The 18,606-nt window shown below is 35.6% G+C and overlaps 2 protein-coding genes across 2 annotated transcripts; both read right to left on the bottom strand.

Annotated features, from left to right (window-relative positions):
* Positions 1-5,726: 5,726 nt before the first annotated feature.
* LOC111387261 lies at positions 5,727-6,807 on the bottom strand. Its single transcript, XM_023011803.1, has 2 exons — positions 6,272-6,807; positions 5,727-6,039 (listed from the first exon to the last, which is right to left on the bottom strand). The coding sequence occupies exons 1-2, from the start codon at positions 6,805-6,807 to the stop codon at positions 5,727-5,729; spliced, it is 849 nt and encodes a 282-aa protein (XP_022867571.1).
* An 8,551-nt stretch (positions 6,808-15,358) lies between these two features.
* On the bottom strand, positions 15,359-18,392 carry LOC111387259 (tubulin beta-1 chain). Its single transcript, XM_023011802.1, has 3 exons — positions 17,914-18,392; positions 16,883-17,152; positions 15,359-16,248 (listed from the first exon to the last, which is right to left on the bottom strand). The coding sequence occupies exons 1-3, from the start codon at positions 18,305-18,307 to the stop codon at positions 15,569-15,571; spliced, it is 1,344 nt and encodes a 447-aa protein (XP_022867570.1). The 5' UTR covers positions 18,308-18,392; the 3' UTR covers positions 15,359-15,568.
* Positions 18,393-18,606: the final 214 nt, after the last annotated feature.

The following is an 18,606-nucleotide window of genomic DNA, read 5'->3' as shown; positions in this document are numbered from 1 at the left end:
GGTGCCACATCAATTTTCTTGACACATTGGATGTCTATTAGAATTTTAGACAGAAATCTAATTTGGACTAGTGGGGATCATAAGCTAAAATTAAGGGACTAGCGAAATCCAATTTAAAGTTTGAGGATATTTTTCCCCAACAGTGTAAATTTGGGACCATTTAGGTTTTTTACGCCTTTTTTATATTTTCAAGTACAACTCACTGTTTTGTTGACTTTACACATATTTGGATTCATTGTGAGAGCTTCAAATTGGATTAGTTTACATCCGCTTCATCCAATTCTAATGTGGTCCAATTTGTCATTGTACAAGTAATGGTCTTTTACATAAATTGGCCTTTCTTTGAAATGATTACTTGAATATCACTTCTTTATTTTTATTTATTTATTTATTATTATTATTATTATTATTATTATTATTATTATTATTATTATTATTATTATTATTATTATTATTTTGTGCATTTTCATTACACATTCTTCAAAAAATAATTTTTCATGTTTCTCTATAACTTTTCCTATACATTCTTTAAATTAATCACTTTTTTAAAGGGTAATTAACAAAAAAAATCCTATTGCTTGCATTCATTGTACAAATCGTCCATATCATTTCAAACTTAGAATGTACTTTATTTCAACCTTTTTCTTGTGGAGTTAGTCATTCCGTCTTATTCCATCAATTTCTTCTGTCAAATATGGGTAGTTGGTATAATATGTCCATGTCATTTGCCTTCATTGCACAAATTTTATTGTTTCAATTTTGCCATTTGAGCTCTCAAATTGACCTTTCTTTGTTCCAAAAGTCATTACATTCTATTTTCTCCATTAAAACATTGTAAAATGATCAACTTACCATCCTCCAAAAGTATGACATAGGAGCATCGGGAAATTACAGGCTAGATAATGACTATAGGCTCTTGTAACAAACAATAATACATGGACAAAAATGAAATAAGATAGAAAAGCATACCATCTTAGGTCCAATTGATTCTACATCTTCAACAATATATCAAGTCAAAAGCTTGAAGCATACCATCTTGATGCCTACTTCTTCTCCATTCAGTGTGTTCACACCCGTGTCAATGATCATGCATAAACGATCCATGATGATGAACAATAATCCTTTTATAGTAACATAAAAGGTCCAAAACTAAAAGAAAAATAAATACATTTAATTAAAAAGTCTGATGTAAAAATAAAAAAAGCACCTAAATAAAGTTCACCAAATGGCATAAACGATCCATGATGATGAACAATAATCCTTTTATAGTAACATAAAAGGTCCAAAACTAAAAGAAAAATAAATACATTTAATTAAAAAGTCTGATGTAAAAATAAAAAAAGCACCTAAATAAAGTTCACCAAATGAGCCACTAGAAAATTTCCTCCCAAGCTTCCATTTTCCACTCATAGCATGCTCCATGGCAATTGTTGAATTCAATAATTCTGCAAATTCCATAAGCACCCCCAACACCCAGAACCTTTTTTTTTTTTTCCCAATTTTAATGGCAGCTTAGGATGGATAAAAAGAAACCCAGATTACAGCCGATGAAAATCCAACAATTAGGATAAAACTCCTCAACGGGCATAAACAAAAACAAAATTTCAAAACCCAGATCAATAAATTATAACCAATCCTCGTTGATCAAAAATAACACACAACCAGGGGCGGATCTAGTATGTGGCCAGCTAGGACGGCCGTCCTAGCTGTATTCGTCGGGGAGAATTTTTTTTTGTTGGTAATAGATAAAAATTTTAGGTTATATAATTGGTAGTTTATTGTATTTTTAAACCTCTCTTCTGCTTAGTTGGTTAGAGTTTCCTTTTATATATTGTGAGTTTTGGATTCGATTCCTTTCTCTCCATTTCATTGTGTAAAATTTTTATTTTTACAATATTTACCAAAATTAATTTCCTAAAGAAATTATTCGAACCTATAACTTCTAGAATTAGAATGATTGGAAGCTTAACCATTATGGTAATGGTTGAATTTTAAATCTAAATTTAACAAAATAATATATGTTAAGACTTTACAAAATGTTTTTTTTTTTTGATTTTTTTCTTTTTAAATATTTTATGCTTTAATAATTTATAAGATATGACTTATGAGTATTGAATTTTAATTTATATGTTATTTGAGAATTTGTCTATTGTGAATTGTGATATAAAAAATTAATTTGAGTATCGTGAAATGTGAATATTTGATTCATGAAAATTAAAAATGACAAATTGGGGAATTTATAATTTGTGATGCATTGGTGTTAAGAATTGAAAATTCAAACTTTAATTATATTTTAAAATTACTTTTAATTACGTTTAATCTTTGATTAATGTTCAATTCTCATACTAATTATGGAATGATTTTTTCAACTGAATTTTAATCTAGTTTTTGCAGTGGTGTATCTAATCTCTCAACCACTTTTAGCCAAGCAAACGATTTGTTAAGTATTGATAACACAAAGAAGTCTTATGTATCATATAATTTATATTATTTCGGATTGTATAGAAATATAATATAATATAAATATACGATTTTTACGTTTTAGTATATTTACATATAGATCAAAGAATTTTTAATATTATTTAATTTAATATTAATAAACGATATCGCTATACGGTCGTTAATTATCGACAGACAACGGCCAACGATCAACGACCGCCCTAATTGAGTCGAAATCCTAGATTCGCCACTGCACACAACCATACAATTTCTAAAGTGATATTATTGAAATTCAGAAACTAAATGTTTCTTTGCTTAGTTTTACTTCTTTCATCAAAAGTGGGATTAATTGGAGTAAGAAGATTATGAGGAAGAAAACTGGGGGAGATAAACGAGCTAAAATTGAAAGATTAGAGGAAAAAAAGGAAAGGAAATTGTAGGTTCTAAAAAAATGAAAAACAGAGAATTAAAGGAATCTATAATCTAGATGAAGAGAAGAATGAAGTGTAAAGAGAAGAAAATAACACAATTGAAGCAAAGGGATTCTGTCTTTTATTCATTAGCAATCCATTACATTTATAATGCAAAAATAAAACTGAAAAAGAGTGGATCACAGAGATCAAAGCCACTAATCCATGATCTAGAGAGTGCACTAACAACATCCTAAAGACTAGGACTAACTTATTGACTAGAAACAAATATCTGGAACAATAAATCAAAGATTAAACACGTGGACATATTTGCAATCGTGAAGCATATAATTAACACTCATCCTTGCTTTAGGCACTCCAAATTCCAATCCTCTGCCTTAGTGACTCAAACTTACCAACTAGTAGTGGTTTCGTAAGCAAATCTGCTAGCTGATCTTAAGGTTTGCAGTAAACTAATTTTACTTCTCTAGTTTGCTGCACCTCCCTCAAAAAGTAAAGCTTGATGTTGAAGTGTTTTGTTTTCCCATGGAATACTGGATTTTGAGAAATTATAATTGCCACTTGATTGTTAACAAAAATCGTAGTGCTATCATTTTGCTCCGTATGCAAATCAGATAGTATTCTCTTCAGCCATAAAGCTTGGTTTGCTGCTGCAATTGCTGCAATAAATTCCGCCTCTGTAGTGGATACAATCTCATGCTTCTTTGAACACCATAAGAAAACTCCTGAACCTAGGCTGAAACAGTATCCTGAGGTACTTCTCATGTCATCAACAGACCCGGCCCAATCACTATCTGAAAATCCACAAACTTGAAGTTCTGACACTTCTCAAACTTGACGCCACAATCAACGGTACCTTTGATAAACCTTAATATTCTTTTTGTTGCTCTTAAATGCACTTCACTAGCACAATGCATAAATCGAGATAAGAGACTTACCACAAATAGAATGTCAGGTCTTGTTGTTGTAAGATACATTAAGCAACCAATCAAACTTCTATAATAACTTTCATCAACTTTATCAGCACCATCATCATTGCTCAGCTTCTCTTTTTGACCCATTGGTGTGTTTGATGCTTTGTACTCCTCCATCTGAAAATTTCTTCAACATTTCCTTTGCATACTTCTTCTGACTAATGAACACTTCATTTTAGCTTTGCTTGACCTCCATCCCAAGAAAGTAAGTCATAAGTCCAAGATGTGTCATTTCAAACCTGCATCATTTATTATTTGAACTCCGCAACCATTTGCGCATTATTTCCTGTTACCAAAAGGTCATCAACATAAAGAGACACTTTGAGAACATAAGTGCCTTTCTGTTTAACGTAAAGAGTGGCCTCGGATAAGCTTTTTTGTGAAGCCTAATCTTAGCAAATGTTCATCTATCTTGCTGTACCAAGTTTTTAGCACTTGTTTTAGGCCATAAAGAGCTTTTTTGAGCAGATAGATCTTATCATCTTCACCTTGCACCACAAATCCATCTGGCTACTTCACATATATTTCTTCTTGCAAAATACTATCTAAAAAAGCTGATTTGACATATAGCCAGAACACTTTCCAACCTTTTTGGACTGCTAAGGCTAGCAACAATCAGATTGTGTCTAATCTAGCAATAGGAGCAAAAGTGTCAGAATAATCAACAACAAAATTTTGAGCATACCCCTTAACGACAAGCCTTGCTTTGTGTTTGTTGATGGAGTTGTCTGCATTGAGCTTTGTTCTGTACACCCACTTTACTCCAATGACTTTTTTGCCTTCAGGTTTGTTGACTAATTCCCGAGTTTTATTTTGTGAATCATCAACATCTCCTCTTCCATTGCTTTCTTCCACTTTGGATCTTTAAGAGCTTCTTCATGTCCAGCAGGTTCGCATAGTGCCACGTTACATCTCTGATAGATGTCTGAAAGTAGTCTTGTTCCTCTAATTGGAGGATCATCTTCCAATTAATTCTGACACTGCTCTATTGTTTGCTCTTAAAGAGAATCACCTTTAAATTCTTGTAAAAGTCTGCCTGTTCCTTGTGAATTCTCCCAGTCCCATTGCTCGTCGTCGTTAAAGTGAACGTCTCTAGTGATCGTCATTTTTTTTGTTTGAGCGTGATACACTTTGTAAGCTTTGAAAACTGATCTATAACCCACAAAGATGCCTGGAATTGCTTTTTTGCGAAGTTTGTCCCGCTTGACCTGTCGAATATGGGCAAAACACACACAACCAAACACTTTAAGAAAGCTCAGTGAAGGTATATACCCATACCAAGCCTCAAACAGAGTTTTATCTTTAACAGCTTTACTTGGAAGCCGATTTTGCAGAAATACTGCTATGTTGGCTATCTCCGCATAGAACCTTTTTAGCAACTCCTTCTCAAGTAACATGCATCTGGCCATCTTCATGATGTATCTATTTTTCCTTTCGCTAACTCCATTTTGTTCTGGAGTGTAAGGAGCAGTGAGCTGATGTTCAATGCCAGCTTTGTCACAGTACAAATTAAATTCTACTGAGGTGTACTCCTTTCCGTTATCAGACCTTAGAACTTGAATTTTGTAGCCAGTTTGGGTTTCCACCATTTTCTTGAACTTCCAAAACACTCCAAACACTTTTTACTTAAATTTTAAGAAAAAAATCCAGCACATTCTTGTAAAATCATCAATGAAAAGAATGTAATAACGGCTATCTTGAAGTGATGGTGTTCTTTGAAGTCCTCCCACGTTTGTGTGGACTAGTTGCAACTTTTGTGATGCTCTCCAGGATGATTTAAGAAATGGCTTCCAATTTTGTTTACCGAATTAACAAGCATGGCAATTTGGCAAGTGATCAACCATAGTTGGTAAACCTCTTATCATGTCATTTTTCTTCATCTTTAGCATTCGTTGAAGATGACAATGCCTAATCCTTTTGTGCCAGATTTCGGTAATGCTGAATTTGGTGGAAAAAGCTGTGTGCTCCTCCTCTGTTGGGTCAAATGAGATTTATCTCTCATTTTAACACGTAAAATCTCCTGTCCAGTGGCATCTTGGATACGGCAATACCAATTTTCAAAGGACACTTTAAATTCTTTTTCTATTAACTGGCCTACACTCAGTAGATTTTGATCGATATCAAGTACATAAAGAACATCAAAAATTATTTTGTCCCTGAGATGGTTGTAATTGCAATGGTTCTTCTTCTTTTTGCTGGAATATAGCCAACATTTTCTATCCTGAATTTAGTGATTCCAATAGGCTTTAACTCCTTAAAAAAAGTTCTGTCATAAGTCATGTGGTTTGTACAACCAGTGTCGATCAGCCAACATTCTGAAGAGCTCATTGTTGAGAAACACGATGCCACAAACATCTTATCTTCTTCACCTTGATCAGCTACTTGGGCATCTTCTTCTTGCTTTTGAAATTTGCTTGTGCAAATCACAGCTTCATGTCAAAGCTAATTGCATTTGCTACACTTTGCATCAGGTCTCTTCCAACATTTGAATGGAGGATGTCCCATTTGCCACATTGTTTACAAGGGGGATAGTTTCCCTTTGAGCTTCTACCTTTGCTTTGAGTGTGGTTGTTTGAACGGCTCTCAGAACTTGAGATTTGACTCATATGATTCTTATTTTTGTTGTTCCTCTGAGCATCCTGGTGTTTGACTGATAAGGCTCTTTCAACAGTAGGATCTTGTCTCATAAGCCTCCGTTGCTCTTGAGAATTCAAAGCATTTAATAGCTCTACTAAGGTAATCTTGGATAGATCTTTTGTGTTCTTCAGGGTGGTTATTGAAGCTTCATATCTTTCAGGCACGGTAACAAGAACTTTTTCTACAATTCTTGAATCATCAATTTTAGTACCAAGAAGCCTTACCTTGTTGACAATGCTAAGCAATCTGTCTGAGTATTCTTTGATTGTATCGGCCTCTTTTATCTTTTGCAGGTCGAATCCCCTTATTAGATTTAGCACTTGCATGCCTCATATCCTTTCATCTCCTCCATATTCTTCCTTTAGATAATCCCAAATCTCTTTTGCTGTTTTGAGAGTCATGATTCTCGTGAAAATTGTTGTTGAAATAGCAGCAAATAAAGTTGCTTTTGCCTTTGACTTTCTAGTTTTCTTTTCTTTGTGACTATTGATCTGAGGGACAGAGGGATTGTTCAGTAGCGAAATGACTTCGTAATCCTCTTCCACAGCTTCCCATAGATCAAAAGCCTCCAAATAAGCTTCCATTCTAACTGCCCAAAGCTGGTAGTTTTCTCCATCGAAGACAGAAGGAGCAATTTGAGATAAACTGGTTTCTGTTTCCTTTGTTACATACAGATCCCTTAAGAAAATGATCTCTGATACCAGATTGTAGGTTCTAAAAAAATGAAAAATAGAGAATTAAAAGAATCTATAATCTGGATGAAGAAGAAAAATGAAGTGTAAACAGAAGAAAATAGCACAATTACAGCAAAGGGATTTTGTCTTTTATTGATTAGCAATCCATTACATTTATAATGCAAAAATAAAACTGAAAAAGAGTGGATCACGGAGATCAAAGCAACTAATCCATGATCTAGAGAGTGCACTAACAACATCCTAAAGACTAGGACTAACTTATTGACTAGAAGCAAACATCTGGAACAATAAATCAAAGATTAAACATGTGGACATATTTGCAATCCTGAAGCATATAATTAACAGAAATGAAATGGTAACGGGTGAAAAACATAGACGAAATTCAAGAAGAAATAGTGGCCATAAAAAGTAATCTTCAAACCTTAAGAGAAGTAATTCTAGAAACAGACCTTTATTGTCAACAATAATCCGCGCAGAGTAACCGTAGACAACGAGCTGGTTCACAACAGTAATATCGAGGTACGATACGCCACTGGTGACACACACTAACCTCTCAAGTACGCTATCGTTTCCACCTCCATAAGGATCTCTGTCTCTTAAATCATCATCGTCCTTTTTTTGATGACCGATGGCTCAAAACATCAATGGTTTTGGATGATACGATTACTGTTAAAGATTGAGGATGATTCAGCTGCAACGTTGACAAAAAACAAGCCATGTGGACTTACAGGGACATCTCAGCTGGAAAGTTGGCAGGAGGCAAAACCATGTGAATTTTGTAGCAGAGCAACAGAAGAATAGTCTAGAAAGAATTAGTCAGAATTTTGCTTGTTGAGCAAGTTGATTTATTCTACATTTATCTGTGTAAATTAGTTAGGAAAAATTCTTTTTTGCTGTATATATACATGTCCTCAGTGTACATTATAATTATTAGAATGAATAGAATTTTCATTACTCCTTAAAGCTCTCTGTTCAACCATACAAATTTCATATTCTTCAAATCGAATATGGTATCAGAGCCTGATGTTGGGGAATCCAATTCTGGAAATACAAATCTTTCCTCAAACACCAATCCAAACCAAGGTCAAAATCAACTACAAATTGGTGGAAGCAACTCAGCAGCTCTTCCCCATGATCTAACTCATCCCAACAGTCCCTACTATATTGGTAGCAATGATGGAAGTGATGTTATGCTAGTCACTCATGTTTTAGATTCTAGCAATTACTACTCCTGGGCTCGTTCGATAAAGAGAGCCTTGAGGATCAAAACAAACTTGGTTTTATTGATGGCACACTGTGTGAACCAGAGTATCCCAATGATCCATTGATGGAACTTTGGTTGAGATGTAATGATATTGTTATAACCTGGATGCAAATTGCTATGTCCATTGACATTAAGAACAGCACCATCTATGTTGACACTGCTCACCTTCTTTAGTTGGACCTGCAATAGCATTTTTCCCAACAAAATGTCCCACAAATTTTTGAAGTTGGAAAGGACATCACCACCTTAATGCAAAATCAAGATTCTGTAACTGTGTACTACTCCAAGCTTAAAATACTGTTGGATGAGCTGTGGAATTATAAGAGCATCCCCAACTGTACATGTGGAGGTTTGAAAATCGTGATTCAAAACCCAGCAAAGGGACTATGTTATGAAGTTTTTGATGGGCCTAAATGAGGCCTATAAGAAGATTAAGGCTCAGATCCTGCTAATAAAAACATTCACCCACCTAAACGAAGTTTACTCCTTAGTCCAACAGGAAGAAAAAGGAGGGAAATATCCAATCTAACCTCTACAAATTCTGATTCCATGGCACTTCTGAGCTGGAGGAATTTTAGAGAAGGAGGTAGCCATAACTTTTCATCACATAAAAGGGACAAGTACTATTGCAGTCATTGCAAAATCACTGGTCATTCACTTGAATGGTGCTTCAAGGCAAATCCAAATAGACCTGTTTGTACCTATTGCCAAATGCCAGGACATGGAGCAGACAAATGCTTCGAGCTTAATGGATTCCCACTAGGGCATAGGCTCAATGATAAGGGAAAATCTGCTGCCATTGTTGCCTCTGCAGGTATGAGTTTCAATCAGGAAGTAGTGAAGGACGAAGGACAAAGGCCAAGTATCTTTGAGCCATGAGCAGTATTCTCAGCTAATGGCAATCCTCAAACCAGCAACAAACTCTCAGCACTTCACTCTTTCATCAAACAATGTTCCTGTCCTAGCTTCCTCGTCTGATGAAGGTAACAATAAGGTGTCTGGTCTCTCTATCCCTAACTGCATTTCATCATCATCAGAAAATTATTTCCAATGTTCCATAGATCTTGGATACCAGAGCAATAGACCACATGGTCTGTTCAGTCTCATATATTATATCTATTCAAGCTCATATATCTCACTTTGTGGCGTTACCGAATCGAGAAAATGTTCTTGTCACACATGTAGGAACCGTAAAATTTTCAGAGTCTATCACTCTCCACAATGTCCTTTGCATTCCTAGTGTCACATTCAATTTAATTTTTGCAAAACAACTTGCCCAATCTTTGAATTGTTGCCTTGTCTTCTTCTCTGACTACTGCTATATTCAGGACCTTTCAACATAGAAGACGACTGGGATGGGTGAGGTGAAGGATAGACTGTATCATATGTTGAGAAGGCCACCCTCTTCCACAGCTTTGTCAGAAGCTCTTAACCAAGCCAAATGCTCATTTTCTGCAGCCACTACAAATAAGCACGAAGAATTTAACCTATGACATTACAGATTGGGTCATTCACCATATTCTAAATTCAATCCTGGTAGCAATATTTACACAATTTCAATCTCTAATCTTTGCACTATTTGTCCCTTAGCAAAGCAACACAAGTTACCTTTTGATGTAAGCACGCATAAAACAAAGAAATGTTTCGAATTAATTTACTATGACATTTGGGGGCCTTGTAATGAATTGAGTAGAGATGGATCTAAATATTTTTTATCCATTATTGATGATTACAGTAGATGCACATGGGTCTACATGTTAAGATTAAAATCTGATGCTACTGGAGCCTTACAAAACTTCTGTACAATGATAGAAAACTCGGTTTGAAGCCAAAATAAAAATCATTCGAACAGATAATGGAGGTGAGTTCAACATAACTGAATTTTACCTAAAAAAGTGCATAATGCACCAAAAAACATGTGTTGAGAGATTTGAACAGAATGCTGTAGTTGAGAGAAAACATCAATATATTTTAAACGTTGCAAGGGCTTTAAAGTTTCAAAGTGGATTACCTTTAAAGTACTGGAATGATTTTGTACTCATAGTTGTTTACCTCATCAACAGAACACCAACCCCTATCCTAGATCACAAAAGTCCTTTTGAAATTCTATTCCAAATGAAACCTAATTATACTCACCTAAGAGTATTTGGATGCCTTGCTTTTGCTACCACACTTGCCAATGGCAAACATAGGTTTGATCCTAGATCTAAAAGATGTGTATTTATTGGTTATCCATTTGGAACTAGGGGTACAGGCTATTAGATTTAGAGACAGATAAAATTCTTGTTTCAAAGAAATTCATTTTTATGAGAATAGTTTTCCTTACAAAAACATTCAATCCAACAGTAATACTCCTTTTGATCATCTCGATCTCACACAAAATTTAAGTATCACTAATGATCCTATTATCACTCCCCTCAATAATGCTAACCACATTAACCATACTGATGATAATCAAGCAGATCCCTTCCTTCCTGATATTCCTAATACTTCAGCTCATGCACCAGCCTCTGACTCCAACATAAATGCTAGCCATGATGCCATACAGCCTGATATCTTGGATTCAAATCATTCTGTCACAACACATCTACCACGTAGGTCTGGTAGAACTCGAAGGGCTCCTTCTCACTCACAAGACTTCATATGTCAGCAAGTTTCTTCACCTCATTCATCTCAAAAGTTGTACAAGGTGAAGGAAGTGAATGCTTTAGGTAGCATTTTCCCTCTCTCTAATAGTATTTCCTATGATAAATTATCTACTCTTTATCGTGCTTTTGTAACCTCAATAACAAACTGTTCTGAACCTAGAAATTACCAAGACGCCATGATTCTCCTGAATGGTGTGTTGCCATGAAAGCTGAGATTGAGGCACTGGAGCTTAATGATACTTGGGGTTTAGTTGATCTACCACTAGATAAGGAGGCCATATGATGCAGGTAGGTGTATAAAATTAAATTAAATTCAATGCTAACGGCAACATTGAAAGGTTCAAGGCATGTCTTGTGGTGAAGGGATACAAACTGCAGGATGGACTTGACTATCATGAAACTTTCTCTCCTATAGCGAATTTAGTAACCATCAAAACTTTGTTAGGAGTAGCAGCAATTAAGGGGTAGAATCTATGCCAATTTAATGTGAATAACGCCTTCCTGCATTGAGACTTGGATGAAGATGTTTATATGGAATTGTCCCCAGGTTATACTGGTATCAATAACAACAAAGTTTGTAAATTACGCAAGAGCGTATATGGATTAAAATAGGCTTCACGTCAATGGTACTCTAAACTTCCAAATTTCATCATCGAACAAGGTTTCATCCAATCAAAGGCAGACTACAGTTTGTTTATTAAGTCCACTAGCAAATCCTTCACAATCATTTTGGTTTATGTGGATGACATAATTGTGGTTGGAGATTGTATTGATACCATCAATAATCTCAAGGTCTGTTTCAATGACAAATTCAAAATTAAGGACCTTGGTAATCTGAAATATGTTCTAGGCATTGAGGTGGCAAGGACTAAACATGGCATACACATATGTCAAAGAAAATATGCTTTAGACATCTTGGGGGATTCAAGAACCATTGTTTCATCCCCAACTAGAACTCCCCTTGATCAAAATACAAAGCTCAGTAAAGATAAAGGAGAATTGTTCAAAGATCCATCACTGTACAGAAGGTTAATTGGAAGACTTCTTTACCTGATAATTACCAGGCCTAATCTTGTGTATTCAATCCAATTGTTAAGTCAATTCATGAATAATCCTAGAATTCCACATTTACATACAGCCCATAAGGTGCTACGATACATCAAAAGGGAACCTAGACAAGGTTTGTTCTATCACCTAGACAAGGTTTGTTCTATCACACAAATTCAAAGTTGCAATTAGAAGGGTATTATGATTCGGACTGGGGTGCTTGTTTGGATACCAAAAGGTCCATAACAGGTTACTGTGTATTCATTAGGAAAGCCTTAATATCGTGGAAGTCAAAGAAGCAACATGTTGTGTCTCGTTCTTCTACAGAGGCAAAGTACAGAGCAATGGCAAACCTTTGCTTTAAATTAACTTGGCTTAGGTTCTTATTAAAGGACTTAAAGCTTGATCATCCACAAGCAGCGGTTCTACATTGTGATAATAAAGCTACAAATCCGATTTTTCATGAAATAACCAAGCACATAGAGCTTGATTGCCATCTTATTCGAGATAAGATACAAGATGGTAGTATTGTCACCCAACATGTACCAAGTACAGCACAAATTGCAGACATTTCCTTAAATTCTCGAAGTTTTTATTCTTGTATGTCCAAGATGGGAGTAATGGATATATATTCTCCATCTTGCAGGGGGTTGTTGAAGATTAAGGATGATTCAGCTGCAACGTTGGCAAGAAACAAGCCATGTGGACCTATAAGGACAGCTCAGCTAGAAAGTTGGCAGGAGTCAAAACCATGTGAATTTTGTAACAGAGCAACAGAAGAATAGTTTAGAAAGAATTAGTTAGAATTTTAAAAGGTTGAACCCCAACCTTAAGGGTCTCCCATCGCCCCTGCCCTGGAGCATCGTGAGGGAGGTAAATCGCAGGTTATGCCTCCAAGGGTACAAGATGAAAGGTTGCTTGTACACTTGCACTTACCCAAGAGCCAAATCCATATTTCAGGATTCGAACCCTTAATGCGGCAGCCTCAAGTAAAGCTGAATTTCTCCACCCTCCCCTTTTACCACTTGAAGATGTGCCCTGGGGGCGAATTAGTTAGAATTTTGCTTGTTGAGCAAGTTGATTTATTCTACATTTATCTGTGTAAATTAGTTAGAAAATATTCTTTTTTGTTGTATATATACACATCTTCAGTGTACATTATCATTATCAGAATGAATAGAATTTTCATTACTCCTTAAAGCTCTCTATTCAACCATACAAATTTCATATTCTTCAAATCCAATAATTACTGAGTTTTGGAGTGGTTTGAAACGGAGGCCAAGATTCTTGAATTGAGGGTTTTGGTTTGTTGGAAAAAAGAAGACTTTGGATTTTCAGAATGCGATGAGGAGATTGCGGTTATTCCCACTTCCGATTGCCACCTTGCTGCATGAAACAAAAATTTCTCCTCAGCCTTCTCTCAAATGGGAAAGTGAAGGAAAAATTCAGTTTTCTGTAAATGGCCTTTAATCAATAGAAAATGTTTGCTTTTTGTATAGTAAAAAAGTGCGAAGATATTTTCTAATGAACAATCGGGAACTAGTTTGACTACAATGGGATAGGTTTGAGAAAATCAGGTGGGAACACTCTGCCACCAGAATGAACAGTATTTGACTAATTCTCTTTTTTAAGGTAAAGGTAGATTTGGATTTGTTGTGAGAGCTCCAAATTGGATTAGTTTACATCCGCTTCATTGAATTCCGATGTGGTCCAATTTATCATAGTACAAGTAACAGTCTTCTACATAAATTGGCCTTTCTTTGAAAATGATTACTTGAATATCACTTTTTTTTTTCTTTAGCATTTTCATTACACATTCTTCAAAAAATAATTTTTCAAATTTCTCTATAACATTTCCTATACATTCTTTAAAATAATCACTTTTTTAAGGGGTAATTAACAAAAAAAGTTCCTATGGCTTGCACTAATTTTCAAATCGTCCATATCATTTCAAACTTATAATGTACACCTTTATTTCAACTTTTTTCTTGTAGAGTTGGTCATTCTGTCTTATTCCATCAATTTCTTCTGTCAATATGGATAGTTGGCATAAAATATCCATATCATTTGTCTTCATTGCGCGAATTTTATTGTTTCAATATTGCCATTTGAGCTCTCAAATTGACCTTTCTTTGTTCGAAAAGTCAGTACATTCTATTTTCTTCATTAAAACATTGTAAAATGATTAACTTACCATCCTTTTTAAATAAACAAATAGGAAAAAAAAAGAATAAATAAATAATAATTACAAATAGTGTTCCAAGTTTTTTAAAAAGTAATAAATAATAATTACAGTTAGTGTTCCAAGTTTTTTAAAAAGTACAAACGAATCTAACATAAGTTAATTCAAAACGTAATCATTTAACCCCACATACTCGTACCCTTACCCTACCCCGCCGTTGTCGGCACCACCACCACCAAAATAATTATAAAGAAAATTAGAAGTACAACAAAAATAAAAAATAATAATTAAAATTATGAAAAAGAAAAAAATGAAATAATTGTTCTTCGGCATCCAAATCCACACCCTTTCGTCGGTCACCGCCACCCATTCTTGACATTCCACTATGACACCATCCAAGGATTTAACTATTTTCTTGTAATCAAGTTTCGTATTGTAATATCTTTCTGCTCTCCCCGAAATTACAAGAGTTTTTTATATAATAATTTTTTCTATTGGTTTATTTAGAGATGGGGGTATTAGTTATTTTATAGTGCTTTAATGGAGAAAATACATTGTATGAACCTTTTGTGTATAAAAAAGATCAACTTGAAAGTCCAAATGCTAAAATTAAACGATAGAAATAATTTGCACAATGAAAGCAAACAACGAGGAACAGTTTGCATTAATTACCCTTATTAATTGCCCCTTTTAATAATCTCTTTCACATAAGCACTTCGTACCGAATTGCTCGTTCACCTTTTCATATCATTTGACTGGCAAGAAGCTCAAAACCATTTGAACTTAAAATTGAACCAAACCAGCACTTTCAGTAGTGTTCCAATTAAAACTTATTTTTCGTTCTAGGTTTAAAAATCGAGAATCAGGTTTTAAAAACGAAAAAATCAAGAAACAAACAATTACAGCCAGCTTTTTCCCGTATGGTAGAGCTCCAAAACTGAATTTAAATAGGTTCCAAAATTATTCTAGCCCCAACTAGGCCCAACGCGAAGCTTTTTGCCCATAGTTCACGTCTAGATGCACTTTTTAAAACAATGGATCTACGCAATAAAAAACATTCCACTTTAAACAGAAATATCAAACCCGATAGCCCATACATTCAAATTTAACACCACCAACGAAGCACACACAACAGAGTTCGACATTCAAAGCAACTTGAAGGTTAGACATTGCAGACAAAGTAAACACAGAAATAAACGACAAGCCAAGACCCAGAAACATTTCACATCATCTAATATTAGAACCCAAAACTTAACCCTCCTCCTGAAGCTCCTCTTCGTCTTCATATTCATAGCCTTCCTCATCGGCTGTTGCATCTTGGTATTGTTGGTACTCAGCAACAAGATCATTCATGTTGCTTTCTGCCTCAGTGAACTCCATCTCATCCATACCCTCTCCAGTATACCAATGCAAGAAAGCTTTCCTGCGGAACATAGCTGTGAACTGCTCGCTAACCCTTCGGAACATTTCCTGGATTGAAGTCGAGTTACCAATGAAAGTCGAAGCCATCTTGAGGCCAGTCGGAGGAATATCACAAACGGTAGACTTCACATTGTTGGGAATCCATTCAACAAAGTAGGATGAATTCTTGTTTTGGACGTTAATCATCTGCTCGTCAACCTCCTTTGTGCTCATCTTGCCACGAAACATTGCAGAGGCAGTCAAATAACGTCCATGGCGAGGATCAGCAGCACACATCATGTTCTTTGCATCCCACATTTGCTGGGTGAGTTCAGGAACAGTGAGGGCTCGATATTGCTGTGACCCACGAGAGGTGAGTGGAGCAAACCCAACCATGAAAAAGTGAAGACGGGGGAATGGAATGAGGTTGACAGCAAGCTTGCGAAGATCTGAGTTCAATTGACCAGGGAAACGAAGGCAGCAAGTCACGCCACTCATAGTAGCAGAGATGAGATGATTCAGGTCACCAACTGGTCAAGAAAAATCAACAAATAAATTAAGACCAGAAAACCTCTGTTAAAATAATGAACTATGATAGGCTACAAAATCCATGAGGCTTGCATCTGTGTGTATCTAAGAATCTGAGAATGAAGTAATGGTATAAACACATAGAAATGATCCTGAATGCATTAAATCATCGAACATTGACGAAAAATGATCTTTCAGGCAACCAGAAAACTAGATTTTTATCACTAAGAAAAGATCTAATAATTGAACCATAGTTGCAACAATGCTAACATATAACTAATTGTAAACCCCCAAATTTCAACTCCTGCCAAATTATACATTATTCATGTGCGAGGCAAAATACACAAGCATTTGGATTTAAGATGAACTGGATTACTGTACAACTATACATTGATCACAAATTCTATGAGAACAAGCTCTAACGCGCGCGCACACACACACAAAGACATGCATGGACACAGGTGCGCAATAAAAACCCACAACAAAATTGATGTTTCCATTCAATTAAATTCAGGGACAATAGACGTGGCGCACACTGCTCATCAATAACATGGACACGTCCATGTAATTATCAAGCGAAACAGTAAAGGACTGAAATATTTAACTGTATAAAAAGGCATGAGAAGAGAAACCTACAGCTTGGAGTTGTGAGCTTCAGGGTTCGGAAGCAAATGTCATAGAGAGCCTCATTATCCAACACCATACACTCATCGGCATTCTCAACAAGCTGGTGGACCGACAGTGTGGCATTGTAGGGCTCAACAACAGTGTCTGATACCTTAGGGGATGGGAAGACAGAGAAAGTAAGCATCATGCGGTCTGGATACTCTTCCCTGATCTTAGATATCAGAAGAGTTCCCATTCCTGATCCTGTTCCACCTCCTAACGAGTGACAGACCTGAAAACCTGAAAGTTGAAAATAAACATGAGACAACATCTGAGTTACGGAGCAATAAACACACACTATAAAGCAATTTATTCAATTAGACACCAAAATAATAAATAAGCTGATTGAAGTCAACAGACACTTAGCTCAAAATATTTTCAATTTATCATGTAAACTGGAAGAACTATTCTAAGATGTAAACAAAGGGGTGAGTCTTTGGTTTATTTTGCCCCATTTGGTTTAATTTAATTCGTTATTTGGCTTTTCAGTTCAAGATATTTGTTTCTTGAACCAAATAAATTCAATCTCTATCATCCCCTCTAACGCCGCCTGATAAATACTTCCCAGAGACACACTTATTTCAATTTTTCCTGCGTAACGTATTAGATCCATGTGTTTCTGTCTGTAATAAATTTATTTTTATAATTGTGGTATATATAGAAATTAATGCCTTGAAAAAATTGCCCTTTCCGTAATCAGAAAAACAAGATCTTCAAAGTATCAAAAAGGAAAAAAAATTAATAATGTTCAAAAAAAGAAAGGAAATCCAAACAAAAATCGCCTGATCTACTAAAATGGTCAAAATCAGTTGAAATGTAACGCACTAATGAGTGCACATTATGCATAAACTACTGCAGATTAAGTGTTACTGCAAGACAAAATAGCTTTAAAAATTTCTAGAACGTCAAAAGTGCACAAAAAAATTTAATAATAATAATCATAATAATAATTGTAAATATTCATAGTTTGAAAAGGAAAACCAAACTAAATAATAAAATACCTTGTAGGCAGTCACAGTTCTCGGCCTCTTTTCTCACTACATCAAGAACAGAATCAATTAGCTCAGCTCCCTCAGTGTAATGACCCTTCGCCCAGTTGTTCCCAGCACCGGACTGCCCAAAAACGAAATTATCAGGCCGGAATATCTGCCCATACGGTCCAGATCTGACACTGTCCATGGTGCCGGGTTCGAGGTCCATGAGAACGGCACGTGGGACAAATCGCCCACAGCTAGCCTCATTGTAGTAGACATTAACCCTCTCCAGTTGCAGATCATTGTCGCCTTTGTACCGGCCGGTGGAGTCGATGCCGTGCTCTGCACACACCACCTCCCAGAATTTTGCCCCGATCTGGTTGCCGCATTGGCCTCCTTGAATGTGCAGAATTTCCCGCATTGTGGAGTGTGGTTGGGATTAGCGATAGATACAAAAAAAAATTTATGTATAGTGGACAGAATGAAGTGGGGTTAGGGTTTCAGTGAGTTCAAAAATGGATAGTCTGGGGGGTTTTAAGCAGGTACGTGTTGACGTGGGAATTTTCAAATTTTAAATTTCGCAAACAAAATGTATTTGTGTGCTTGGGGTATGCTATATATACATTATCGTATCCATAAAATTGTCTATAATATATAAGTGGCATAATATCATTGGAGGGCTGAAAAACGATTTTTTCTACCCTCCAATCATCAAATTCC

The sequence above is a fragment of the Olea europaea genome, unplaced genomic scaffold (assembly GCF_002742605.1).
Source record: "Olea europaea var. sylvestris unplaced genomic scaffold, O_europaea_v1 scaffold3971, whole genome shotgun sequence".
Lineage (NCBI taxonomy): Eukaryota > Viridiplantae > Streptophyta > Magnoliopsida > Lamiales > Oleaceae > Olea > Olea europaea.
This window is presented reverse-complemented; position numbering and strand designations above follow the sequence as displayed.

Coding starts and splice junctions, on each gene's coding strand:
- LOC111387259 (XM_023011802.1), bottom strand. CDS start 18,307: ATGCGGGAAATTCTGCACATTCAAGGAGGCCAATGCGGCAACCAGATC. Junction 17,153..17,913: donor GAACTGTGACTGCCTACAAG/GTATTTTATTAT, acceptor TTCAACTTTCAG/GTTTTCAGGTCTGTCACTCG. Junction 16,249..16,882: donor GAAGCTCACAACTCCAAGCT/GTAGGTTTCTCT, acceptor TTTCTTGACCAG/TTGGTGACCTGAATCATCTC.
- LOC111387261 (XM_023011803.1), bottom strand. CDS start 6,807: ATGCAAGTGCTAAATCTAATAAGGGGATTCGACCTGCAAAAGATAAAA. Junction 6,040..6,271: donor ATTAGCTTTGACATGAAGCT/GTGATTTGCACA, acceptor GCTATATTCCAG/CAAAAAGAAGAAGAACCATT.